Source organism: Drosophila miranda, chromosome 2 (genome assembly GCF_003369915.1).
Source record: "Drosophila miranda strain MSH22 chromosome 2, D.miranda_PacBio2.1, whole genome shotgun sequence".
Classification (NCBI taxonomy): domain Eukaryota; kingdom Metazoa; phylum Arthropoda; class Insecta; order Diptera; family Drosophilidae; genus Drosophila; species Drosophila miranda.
Window position 1 is genome coordinate 12,291,740 of NC_046675.1, and position 13,648 is coordinate 12,305,387.

Sequence of the window (13,648 nt, forward strand, 5' to 3'; positions counted from 1 at the left end):
TTCCTCCACCTTTGAGATAATGTTTTCGAAACAAGGCCATATAAATATGTACATACATTGTATTAATACTAAAGCTGGCGCCATGGAATTTCTTGTTCTCCTTGAATACGCTTACAGGGTAAACACAAGTCGCATTCATGCATCCTTCTTAATAGCTCTGGAGCTTGTATATATTTTGCATATGAAATCTTAGCGACAAGAGGACTGGAACAACATCTTCCACTTGCCAGAACCAGGCCCAGACCTGGCCCAGAGCAGTCCCGAGCAGAGCAGACCGAACCGGACCGGACCGGACCAGGCAAACAAGATACATTTACAAGATTCGAACAAAATACGAATTTAAGTTCAAAATAATTGCACGGCATGCACAGGAGGACATGTGGACTTGGGCTAGTAGAGGAGCAGCTCCTGCTGCTGGGCTCGAGTTAAGAGTTTGTTAGGTGGGTTACACGGCAAGGGGACAGGGAAAGGGGATATACTCGTAGGAACCAGCTGAACAACGATTTTTCCGCCTTCGTTTCATGGCACTTCATGGCATGTGTAGCTCTCTGGGCTCTGCTCCTCCCGTGGGCCCGGCGATTTTGGCGCTTGCATTTGCGTAGACGTCTCGTAGTACTGCTACACCCGACTTGCACCGCCCCCGCTCCCGCCCCCGCATCCTACCCTACCTCTGACTCCCTCACCCCGAAGACCTATCAACATGTTTTGGGTGGAAATTTAGCCCGTGTTTATGTTTGGGGGTCCGTCCTCGGAAGATTTTGATAGTGCATCGCAATTTCTGAGAAATTGTATTTTGATTTATTTATAATGTTGCAGGGACATGCACATGCATCACACACAATGGCAGCAGCAGCGACGTTTTATGGCCTGGCCCATAGATTACCCATTGTTCTTGTTGCTGGCTGCTGTTTGTTGTTGTTGCCACTGCTGGGTATGCGAATCAAATCATTTTGATTAAATTAGAAATATGCAAATGATGTGCAGCTCATTAATTATGCGACAGCAGAGGATTTGGTCAAGGCGATAAGCCCAACGCAGTTGTGGGAAGAGAGAGAGAGAGGAGCCTACAGAGTGTGCCAGAGACAGAGAAAGAGAGAGGCGCAGCGATGAGATACATAATCGATTGAGTGCGTTTCTGCCTGGCGATTAAAAACGCGCGCAAAACGCTTGGCAATTAAATAACTTCACACCGCGCGCTGAATGGGCGTGTCGGTGTGGACGCCCACCCCCGCCCCAGGATTCGCATTTGAAATGTGAAGCGCACGCGGCTTTTCTGTGAAAAATATTTCAACGATTTGTAAAAAAAATCGAAAGGCAATAAATGCAGTTTTTTGTGCCCCCTAGACTACCCTGTAGCGAGGAGAGGGAGTGGATCGAGTGTGCTGGGATTGGAATGGATATGGCACCGATAGTCGATAGTCGCTACTATCACCGATAAGATTACTGATCGTTTGGGAGTATCTGGTAATTGAAGCAAATACATACAAAAATTCGTTGGTCGCCTTTCGATATTTTGCTCATATCGTCGCAAGCAACCCAGGCGAGTGAGCCGGGGGTTGACACGAGCTTAGCAGATCTTTGGATACTGTCAGATACTATCTCCCATCATGCCACACAGTATCAACTAGTTGATCTCTGAGCAGTTTTTGTGTCATTTCTGATTACAATTGCCACAGAGCATATCGCAAAGGACCCCTGAGAAGGCAATCCAAACCGTGCCAAAGCCAAACCAATCCAAGACCAGGTCTGACCACAACAATTTACCAATCGTTCACGCGTCCCAGAAGAGGCCGCCGGTTCGTATTGCCGTTGCGTGTGTACGAGTGTATGGTATATGGTATATATCGGCCTGCCCTGCCCCGCGCCGCATCACTCCCCCACTCGGGCGGTTTGCACTCCGATTTCTCCCACTTTTTTTCGGGGTGGGCGTTGCCGCGGAGGCTGTGCAAAGTGTAAATTTATGATCATGCGATTTTTATCGAATGTGAATGTGAAAAAGAGTACAACGTTTTTTGCACTTTATAAACCACGACAACAGCAACAAAAGCGAAGGGGTTCCCTTCCAACGGGGCCAGAACGGACGGGGCCGTCGGCTGAACGCATTATTATTAATACTCGCACGCCGTCTGTCATGTTTTGTATTTAGTCAATTTTTATATGTGGTTTTATTGAACGTTTTTTTAGCACTTTATGCGGGGAAAACGATGCCCAGACCCAGACCCAGACCCACACCCCTTTATCGCTCTCGGTTTTGGTTCTGGTTCTGGCTTAGACCGGGGCTATGGCTATGGCTGTGGGTTGGTTCTTCCTTTTTGGCATTGCCGATCCATAAATCATGCGCCTTTTGGGGGTCGGCGTTTATCAAATTTTCGCACACTTGGCTTTCGAGCTTCGGGTTCGTTCTCCAGCTGCCTGATGGTTGCCTGCCTGGAAAATGAGATTTTCCAAGCGCTTTGCAAGACACGCCCCACCCGGCTGGGCAAAGACAAAGGTGCAGGGAAACGCGCCAGACCCGCTGGCGTTTCCCAACCTTTGAGCAGACACGACAATGACACGGCCCGACCTGACAGTCAGTCAGTCATTCAGTTAGTCATTTAGTCAGTTGGCTCACACGTGGCCAACAGAGAGGCTGGCGTTCGGGGGGGCTAGAGCAACATTAATGCGATTATTTTGTGCACTTTTGGCAAAGTTAATAAATATTACTTCCAAGCCAGTGAATGGCATACGTCGTGAAGCACTAAAGACGCTTTAATGGTTCGGGGCCGCTCATAACGTGGAGAGACAATGACAAACCCAAAACCCAAACCAAAACCAATAATTTTTCATTCCTACCCCACCCCGTACTCCACTGTACTACCTCAGAGTCCTCTCCATTCATATTTCACACCAGGCTCAGGCGCAAATTTGTAGCACTAATCCGGGAAACTGGGAATTCGGGAATCTCTGTGGAGCGCAGTTCCTTCAGTGGCTCATTAACAACCCCCACCATTCTCAAGGAGCAGCGGGTGAACAGGATCAGGAGCTGGCTGCGTGATGCCGTTAATCGCATTATTTACAGCAAACAGGATCAGCGGGTTGACTCCGCTCAGAAGTCAAAACCCTCCCACGGGGATATCCGTGACATATGTAAAGTGTAAGCCCGTCCAAGGACGCGTCCATGTCCATTCCATCCATTCCATTCCATCCATCCGTCCGTTCATCCGCTCAGCCCACTGGGTCCGTTCTCGAAGAGGGTGCTAAAGCGGCGGCGCGTGGCAGCGTGCGGTTCGTGTAATGAATATCCGCTTAGCCTTAGCCTTGGCCGGTGTGCCTCCTCCTGCCCCACGATGGATGCTGCAACGGGTGGTGGAAACTGCAACTTGTGCTGCTGTGCCGCTCTGGTGGGGTGCTGGCTGTTGGGTGGTGGGTGTGGCCGTTGTGACGGGCGTGTGCGTATGGGAAATTGCCTCAGTGACTGCCACAATATGCCCATCCAAAAGCATTTTCCTCCTTTGACAGCACAAAATACAGTATAAATGAGCAATCAATGGACGGATGGATGGGTGGATGGGACAGTGTGAGAAATCAGGCATAAAAAATTAAAGAAAGAGGTGGATGTCACCCCACATAAGCGAATAGTAACCTGATCTGATTTAATCTGATTTGAAGACAAAATCAGAGATTAGAGTGGAGGAATGATAGAACTGAACAAGTATTCCCACACACTTTTTTGTTGGAAATCGGTCACTTATCGAATAGTACACTTATGTATGTATAAGGAATATGAATATTCTCAATTGAAAGTAAGACTCTAAACATTTTTCCAACAGGAATATATACTCTTAAATATATACCTCCTTTCCCATTATTTCTTTTGGCAGAAATTGGAGACCCCTAGGGAACATTGCCACATAAATTTAAATATAGTTTCGATATATGTTCAAATATCAGTTGGCACGAACGTGGATTATGGTTAAGGAATTTTAGCACAAAATAAACGAGATCAAAACCAAGATCATTTCATCCAAATCGTTCAAAATAAATAGATCTTGCATCTATTCCCCAAATAAGAAATCTGTTGGTGAGAAAATCAAAATAACTATTCTAAAGTACCAGCTATACATTATTCATTTAACCTTGACAATCATAACTTCATAAATCTCTATCATATTCCCAGCTCCCTCCATTATTTCTCTCCACCAAAAAACATCAACCCTTAATCCTCGGATCATAAACCCTTGGCAAGGATATCAGCCGGGTCTGGCTTCTTTCCACTACTGTGAGAAGTCGAAGCGAAGCACTAAAAAAAAGGTCAACGGTTCCACGGCCCGAAGTCAAGTCATTTCGATCAATTGGAAAGAACTTTTCACGGGTTTTTACTGGGAAATGCCATTAAAAGAAAATGTAAGCAGTGAAAAATCTCAGCGCCCGGCAATTAACGCAGGCATTAAGCCGATGGGGAGGGGGAGAGAAAGTAGGGGGTAGGCGGGAGAGAACCACTCCAGGGGAGTAATTAGTTCCTTCTCACATTGAGATAAATGCTCTGTCCACCGCCATATTCCACCGATAAGTGACCTTAGTCTTATGGGTGTTTAAAGCCTTTTTCGTTGATTTTTATTTGATTGTCTCGTTTCTCTGGTTGGCGCCCATTAAGTGGACCCAGGACCAATGATTTTTATAGGTCTTCAATAAAAAAAAAGTCAAGAAGCAACCAATATCAGAGGAAAATTCTGGTGGAAAACCTCTTTTATGAGCCACTAATGAACAGGCTGACAGAGAGCAGTGGGGGGATGCCAGAGGATGGGTAGGGATACCACCGACCTGGCACAGATTAACATATTAAACGAAATCGATAGCGATGGTGATAGTGATAACGATAAGGATAAGGACAACGCTGCCAGTTAAAGGATATTGCGGCACAGAAGACGCACGTGATGCGCTAATTTTTTGTTCTGCTCTGGCTCTGCCTTGACACTTGCCCGCAGCCTTGCCCGCGCTCAAGGAGAGGGTCAGAAGGGGGTTGTCGTCGGCGCGTGTGGTCCGCCGGATATGTCAGAAGTGTCGTCGTTGATGGCACGTGACTGGCTTTAAAAAAAGAACCTCCCCCTCCGCAGGCATACGAACGAGAAGGAGAAACAAAGCCCTGGCGGGTGGTCCATTGTCCTTGGTAATGGGATTGAGAACTTGGCCGGGGGACTCCCCCGCTGCAACTGTAACCTGAGCACCGTCAAACAATGAGTTTTCATTTGCTTTCCCGAACGCGATTTCGAATAAGTGGAGCAGTTAGTCGACACATAAACGGGATCATCAGAAACCGGACATCGAGCCCAGGCCCAGTCCCAGTCCCATGCCCAATCCCAATCCCATGCGACGTGAGCCAATCAAGTGTAATGCGAGCTGCAGATTGACAAGTCTCGATTAAGTCACTTCACATTAGCACTCATGATATCTAAATATATCTTTGGTGTCTAGTCCCACCGGTGACATATCGGACTTGTAGCATCAGCTCGACTTTACATAACACTATTTTCCCACATTTACATTGTAAATATCTCTTATCATATCGTTAACACTTTGGCGTTAATCGAATCGAAGGTAAACCTCAACGGTAGAGGCATTTCAAAGGGTTTCCGATTTCTTCTGATTATATTTAATTTAATTTGGAGCGTTTTAAAGCCGTGGGACAAATTTAATGGTTTGCTAGAGGTTTTTGAGATTTTACTACCTTTAAACAACTAATAAGAGTCTTAAAATATAATATAATTTCCATCCCATACTTTGTTAACTCCTCCACTTTTAGAAAAATTTTCATCGTGTTTGTCTTTTAACACTTCTTTATATTTAGTAGGAAAGATTTACTTAAAAGTTAAATTATATTTTTTAAATTTGATGATTGAAAATACATCAAAAAATACACATTAAATTTACAAGAAATACCAAGATTGATCCTTAAATTGAGCGCAGATACAGATCTAAAATTTAACTACAATTATTCTTTACTGTTAGAATTGGTCGGAATAAAAAACAAGGTTCTGCAAAATTGAATTTATTAAAATTGCTGTGACCAATACATGTATTGGTATATGTATTATATAGTTCCAGATAAAATTTGATTAATTAGGTTAAATTGGTCTTCGTCTTTCCCAATTGCTTCCCCAATAAAAGAACAAATATTTATAGCAGTAAATTATTGTACAATATCTGGGCATTTTCCAAAGGTCGAACGGGACAGTCGTACACATTGAAAATGGTAAAAAGGTCAAAATAAGATGGAATTTCAAAATAATTTTTCTATTACAAAGTTGCTTTTGCTTAGCGCTATATTTGCTGCTAAGATCGATTCAGGGCAACTATTCCTATTCGAGATTTTTGAAAAACCAAGGAATTCGCAGGGGACAAAAATATAAGTGGTTTTCGCCGGGATTAATTCAAACAAAGTTTTCAGCAAAAGTTGAGACAATATATTAACGTGAATTCCGGATAATTTTTGTGCATTGATATTCCTTTAAAATGGTTATAATTTCACTCAAATATGTTTAGTTTTCATTTTAAATTTAATATAATCCTTTGTCGAATGGGACATGTCGCACGGAACAGATATTTCTTGGCTTAAAAAATGTTAAAAATGTTAACCAATATTGAGCCAATTTAGTGGGATTTTTTAAGATAGTTGAATATGTTAGAGAAAATTTAAGGAACATTTTTTATCAAGAATTATCTTCCTGATAGGAGAAGACAAAAAAAAAGCAAAACATGTCCATAAAAATACCAAAATATACCGTTAAGTGAACTTTTGCTTATTATAAAATTTTTTCAGATCAAAAGTAAATTAGCTGAAAAAATGTTTAAAAAAAAAAACGGTGAAAATAATTTGAAAATCTACTTTTATTGACTTTTAATTTTTTGGGCTCGGTTGACCTTTCGCGTGAAATGCCCATCTGTAGAATGTCAATTTGAAAGGCTTGAAAACTTTAATTATTCTCAAAAAGTACCACAAAGAGTGAATTTGAATATGAAATAACTTCCGTATACTTGCGTTCCATTTGTATATGAACTATCTTCAAAGTTCGAAACCATGTGCTTAGGGCCTTTAAAAGTTGCAATAAAAATTACAAATTATTTTTGGCTGCAATAAATATATAATTTGAGTGCAATGTAAAAGTGATTAACGATTAATGGCAGCTGCAGGGGCGTTGTTTTTCCTTCTCTTTTTTCGTTGTATGTGTGTATATCGTGTACATATAATTTCTGCTTATCCCAGCCTCCTTGGAAATGCAAAATATGCAACTGCCAGAAGAAACCGTAGCAACAAAAATAACAACTGCCAGCTCATAATGGCCACAAGTGGAGGTTGTAGTGGTTTCTGTTTGGAACTGAAGCAAAAAGGCGCAACCTGATTGGATCTCTCCACTTGCAGCGGCAGCAGCAGCAGCAGCAGCAGGAGGAACAGCAACTGCCACAAACCGAGCCAGAGCCAGAGCTGGAGTTGGAGCCAGAGACTGGAGCCATGCCCCATTGGGCCAGAGAGAGAGAGAGAGAGAGAGAGAGAGAGAGAGAGAAGCGAACTGATGCAGATGCAACGTGATGCTTGTTGGTAATAAAATTGGTGCTTAAACGAATCCACTCACAGCCATTTAGCAATATCAGACATGGCTGTAAAATTAACAGAGCAACACAGCGATGCGGCCAGAGCGTGGCGCGGCAATCCACCGTGGAGCCGCATCCAGGGAACGGCCTCCAGTGCCATCCGTGCAATTATTTCCTCTCCTTGCAGTTGCAGTTGTTGTCGTTGCCCAGCGTTAATGATGCAGGGGGAGCAGTGGAGGCAAGTTGGGTTGAGAGGTTGTAAAATGGCAGACTGGTTCTGTTGCCGCTCGAAAGTTGCGGCCAGCAACCAGCCATTGCGTCTGCAACCTCCAGCAACCAGCATCCAAGAGGCCCCAAAACACTTAGCAACACCCACTTTTCCGATCACGACCAGCACTGAACGGTGTACTGCCAGTACGAGTGTGCAATGCTCTTCAGGCCAGACTTCGACTCCGACTCCAGACCCAAGCACAGTGTCTGGAGATCGTTCGGAAAGTATAGCCAGAATAAACAAGATGATCAATTCAATAAGAGGCTGCTTATGTGGAGTAGAATATGACTGTTTCTTCTGCTTCAGAGATATGGATATGGACAGTCGATACTGATTGAATGAAGACGTGGACATTTCGGAAAAATCATGGGTACTACAATTTCTCGAAACTCATTTCTCTGCCAAAATGAATTACATATTTTAAGATACTACTATCACAGAACACTGTCCAAAGTTTCGGTTGAGGCTGAAGAAGTGCCCACAAATTTCTGATTAAAGACGAATAAAGTTTTTGTATTGAGATTTTGGAAATTCTGACAAGCGGAGCGGGGAGCAGCTGAACCTGTAGCTGGCAACTGGCCACATGATCGATTGTTGCACGATCGCATTAATTTATTAATTTAATGGCAAAAACGTTATGGCCAGGAGGGAACGAGAGAGGAGCATCCTACCCAGAGGCGCACACACACGGGGCGTTTCTAACAATTTTATGCCAGATGAGCGCCTAAATGATCGCGATCGTAAAGTTACCTGTCGAGCCCCCGCCTTCCCGCCCTGCCTGCCCATGCCCAAGTCCCGATTCCCATGCCTAAGCCCAAGCCCAAGCCCATCTCCAACTGGATCCCCATCCACATCCATACACAGTGGTACAGCATCCATCCAGCGGGCGAGCAACGTGCGTCCACTTAAGCCGCGGACAATCTTCATTATGGCCACTGCAGGGCACACACAGCTGCAGCAGCTCTCCCTCCGACCCCGAACCACCGACCCGACTCCGACGCGGACTCCAACTCCAACTCCAGCGCCGATTGGGGAGATATGTATGGTCATACCTCTAGCTCTGATCCTGCCTGATGGCTCCCACATCCAGTCCCCGCTCTGTAGCGATCCGCTCCGGTGTGGTTCGCCAGCTGAGGTGTTTATTAAGGTGTAATGCAATTTTTCATATTTCATTTCTCTTTGTGCCATTCGTTTTCCTGGCATCTCCTTTTCCCCTGAGGATTTGGCGTGGGCGGAGCAACTGGAAAATTGCAATAATATTGCCCGTGTATCTTTCTTTCTTTGCTTCTTTTGGCCAAAACAGCAACAAATAAAAATGGATGCACAATGCAGGCCAGCAGCAGCAGCAGCAGCAATGGTCGAGGGAGAGCAAAAAGTGTGGCAGCATGTTTGAGGTTTTCGCTTTTCCGACATAAATAATGGCCATAAATTGAGCATGGCCGGAGCTAAAAATTCAGTATTTATAGCCAAATGATAAAAATAAGATTTATTAACATTCTGCAGCCCCCTCAGCACACACACACACACACACACCCCCTCTGCAACCCCACAAAAAAAGCTTGGCAGGGAGACCTGGACCTGGACCGGGACCGGAGCCAACGTGGCGCGTGAACATCCGTTTCGTTTCGCCGTGTGGATGATCCTGCATTCTGTGTGTGTCTGTATTTGTGTGAGTGTGTGTGCGGGGGCGACTCCTCCATACCCTCGTTCCACCTAAGGAGCCTCCTGTGTGCAATTCAGAGGAAAAATTAACGCTTGGTTGGAGCATGAGGAAGGAAGCCACAAACAGAGAGAGAGAAGAGGAAAGGGAAGCTGGGAAATCCAGGCAACTAATTAGCTTTTAGCCTCATTGCAAATTCACAAGAAGCCAGCTGAGAAAGAGAAAGAAGAGCTCGAGGTGGTGGCGGAGACGAATGAGAAGTGCCATACATATATACTATAAGTGTCGCCCTGGCAGCTGGAGCTCATTAGCAGCCACTGAAACGCAGAGGAGAAATGCATTTTCTTTTTTTCTCACTGTAAGCCAGCCAAGGGAAGATATTAGTGGCATTCCAGCAAGTGTTTTTGTGGATCGTCACAACTGCTCCACAAAAAAACATGCAATAGGTAATTACGAGTACATTGTTGCTCATCACCTCATCAGAAATACCACTATTAAATATGAGGAAAAGAAAGAGAACTTTCAATATGTCCAACGATTTCCCAGGCCAAATTTTGGCGTTTGGCAATTAGTGGAACGCACCGCCTGCAGCGAGCTGCGGCTACAAACGAGGCGGCTATAAGCCAGGCTCAGCTTGCCCCAGATGTGAGTGGTGTGTGTGTGTGCTCCAATAACGACAAAACTCAAGCAGAAGGAACCACAAGAGCAGCCTGAGCTGAAGACGCACACGCAGGCTGATTTTAATCAAATTCACAGCATTGTTTGCCTGTCAAGCAGCCAGCGGGGCGATTATCACAGCCGCAGGACGAGGACGAGGACGACGACCAGGCCAAGTAGGAGGAGTGGACGACAAGGTAAAGGTCTGTCTGGTAAATTCCAAGCGCATTTCATACGACACCACAGGCAATACTTGCCACAACAACAGCCATAAAGCTACGCTGCTCTGCTCTGCTCCACATTCTGGGGCCGAGCCATGGACGCGCGTGACCACAACTCAGCCAGCGACGCACACACAAAAACACCCCAGCACCAGCACCAGCACCATCTACATCCCCACCCACTCAGCTCGGACAAGACTGGCCCCAAAAAAGCACTGCGCGCCTTTATCATGTACAAGAATATACCAATATAAAACTCATGAATATCATTAAAAAGCGCGGCAGCTCACTCGTAAAATTATTTTAATAACAATAAATGCGATGGCATGCAATGTTGATGGGGAAAATATTCCCAAATGCTAATTGAACAGCAGAATTCAAATATCCAACGGCTACACATTTTCGGGTCAACACTGACGTCACGGAAGCCCAAAAACGAGCAACTTACGGTATTTTGTTAATAGCACCGTATTTTTCGGTATACTATTATGCTATCAAGGAACTGGCACCACCACCGATAAGCTGTCACGACTTATCGAAGCACTGCCATCTCAATTGGCTTTGTGGGGCAAAACATCGATGAAACATCGATTTCCATATATTTATTTTATATGTACTAAGTAAAAAAAACTTTGTACATTTTGTAAACACTGAAACATAAATTTTACGAATTATTAAAACCTTTTTTACACTATGTTTAGTTATTGAGTTTTTGGTTTTTAGTTATGTTTGTTTTCCTAATGTTTTATCCTTGTTTTGCCTATTGCTGAGGAAAAAGGAGCAAATTTAAATCCTCCCAGTTGTAAGATATGAATATTAGTTTATAAGATTTGAATATTAGTTTAAGATTTACTCATCGATAGTATTATAAGAAATACCAATGTACTCGATAAATCGATACTTGTCCTCGACAAGTATCGATATGCCAACACACATTCATTCGAATACGCCGATCAAGAAAGAAGAACATATAATAAAACCGTGCTATTAAAAGTTTACACAGTTAATACTTTAAACTAATTTCATCATTAGATCAAACATATTCATAAAAGTGTAAATGGCCGAGAAGATTCTTCCATTCCATTTCATTAATTCCATTTAATGAAATCTAAAAACATCGATGTTTGAGAAAAAAACATCGATGATTCACATTCAAACAATTTCTATTTGGCGCTCAAGTTTGGTGGGACTTTTTTGGGATTTTCTCTGGGATTTTTCCTCGCCCCAATGTCCTTTTTCCCATCAACAATATCCCTTACATTCCATACTCACTTACGTTTTCTTACGTGCTGGCCAGATTCATGTGCCGTGAAATCGAGCAGCATTGTTCCGCAACATTGCGCGGATCGAGCAACATTTTGCATACCCTGGGGAAATGGATGTTATAGAATTGAGAAAATGTTTGTCATCTAATGCACCAATAAAGGCCAAAACTAGTCAGTTTCTGTTATAAAGGTATTTCAACGATATTTTGAAGGTAGTGGTCTTCTTACAGAAACCAAGAATGGGTATCGGGATCGAGATATATCTACAAGACCCTCATCATATGCATTAATATGTCCAAAACAAAACAATCTGAGATCATTTCTATATTAATTGCGTTTTTAAACAGCTTGGAAAAACAGTTTCTTCATACATATATATTGTCGAAATAGGGTATAGCTGAGCCCAAACTCCGGTTGGCGTGACATTTCATACTCCCTTACGTTACATTCCATACTCACTTACGTTGCCACTGTTTTTTGTTGACCTTTTTAGCTTAAACCTTGTTTTCTACATTATACAATAAAAGAGAGTACTTAAAAGTAGTCAATCAGGTAGAAAATTGATTCATTATTCGGATAAAACTATGTGGGCAGAACTAAAGGTTTTAGTTAGGCAGCATTATTTAACGGAATAAAGAAATTGAGCAATTGGAACGATTTTTCTCTTACGTTTTATTACGTTTCATTTGTTTGACCATTTTCGCTAAAACCTTTTTTTACGCAAAATCCAATAAAAGCAGGTACTTAGAATAAGCCAGTTAAGTAGAAAATTGATTCATCAATCGTATAAAACTATGTGGGCATGGCTAAATGTTCAATATAGCTAGTAATATTCGACGGAATAAAGAATTGAGCAATTGGAACGGTACTCGTTTGTCTATGCTACTGTTGTATGAGAAAAAGTGCCTTGTGCGTCTGCCTACAGTGGCTTCAAATGACAGTAAGTCCTGATTGCACAGGGCACTCCCCAAAAACAACCGCTGTTCCACGGCTATTCCGTGTGCTTTCCACATTCTTCGCATTTACAGTTAAAGTCGAGCCACAGAGTCTGCAGTTGCGAAGCCGAAAAGACCGGCGGCGCCCTTTGCCGCAGCTTTGGCCCACTACTCCACCCTACCTCAGCCCCCAGACCACCCCGGAGGTGCTCTACACGGACTGTTCATCAACAAGTAAGTGGCACAAGAGCAAATCGGGCAAAACATTTTAAACCATTAATCCGACCACAGAGCAGACAATCGCTGAAACTGGCCTGGAAACTGGGACCCACACTGGCTACCGGCAGCACCATCAGCCGATCAGTCAATGTGGTGCCTGGTGACATCACGCAGATGTCGCCAAGGACGTGCCCTGCATCCCCCCAGCTACGACAGACTGCCCGAATGTGCCGCTGTCGGTGTCCGGCAACAATATCCGTGCCCAGGTGAAGCTCTCTCTCCTATTCAGCTGTGTTCTAAAACGTTGCCTCTTTTAGCTTTTAGCTCTTTAGCTAAGACGTAAGCAGCATCACCTATCTGGTTTTGGACGAAGCGGATCGTATGCTGGACATGGGCTTCGATCCACAGATCCGCAAGGTCCTGATGGACATTCGTCCCGATCGCCAGACCATCATGACGTCTGCCACCTGGCCGCCTGGTGTGCGCCGAACCTAATAAGCCATAGTCATCCTTCCACCAGAGTCACCGATATGTTCGAGAAGAAACCTGCTTTCTGCTGTTGCTCCTTCAGGTCGCTGGCTAACATAGATTTGTTTTCTACCGGCTGTGTGCAGCAGCTCCCCATTCGACGAGGATACTACTAAATACTAATACCTCTTCTCTAAAACTTAAAGAGCGCCATTCCTAAGGCGACACCTCGCACTTCCATTGATTGGTAATAGACTGGCTGATGGAGTCCAGCGAAATGCGACCCTGCTAGAGGCCTATGCTTCTCTATAGTAAAGCTACCAATTATTTTTCTCAAGAAATAACAAAATTAATAAGCTTTATATAATCATCAATGGCATGCCATT

At 43.9% G+C, this 13,648-nt stretch overlaps 1 protein-coding gene across 1 annotated transcript; it reads left to right on the plus strand.

The window, feature by feature from the left end:
* The first annotated feature begins 9,156 nt into the window (after window positions 1-9,156).
* Window positions 9,157-13,643, plus strand: LOC108153945. Its single transcript, XM_033388172.1, has 4 exons — window positions 9,157-9,231; window positions 12,600-12,809; window positions 12,867-13,060; window positions 13,112-13,643. Exons 1-4 carry the CDS (start codon window positions 9,157-9,159, stop codon window positions 13,116-13,118), a joined length of 486 nt encoding a protein of 161 aa, XP_033244063.1. The 3' UTR covers window positions 13,119-13,643.
* Window positions 13,644-13,648: the final 5 nt, after the last annotated feature.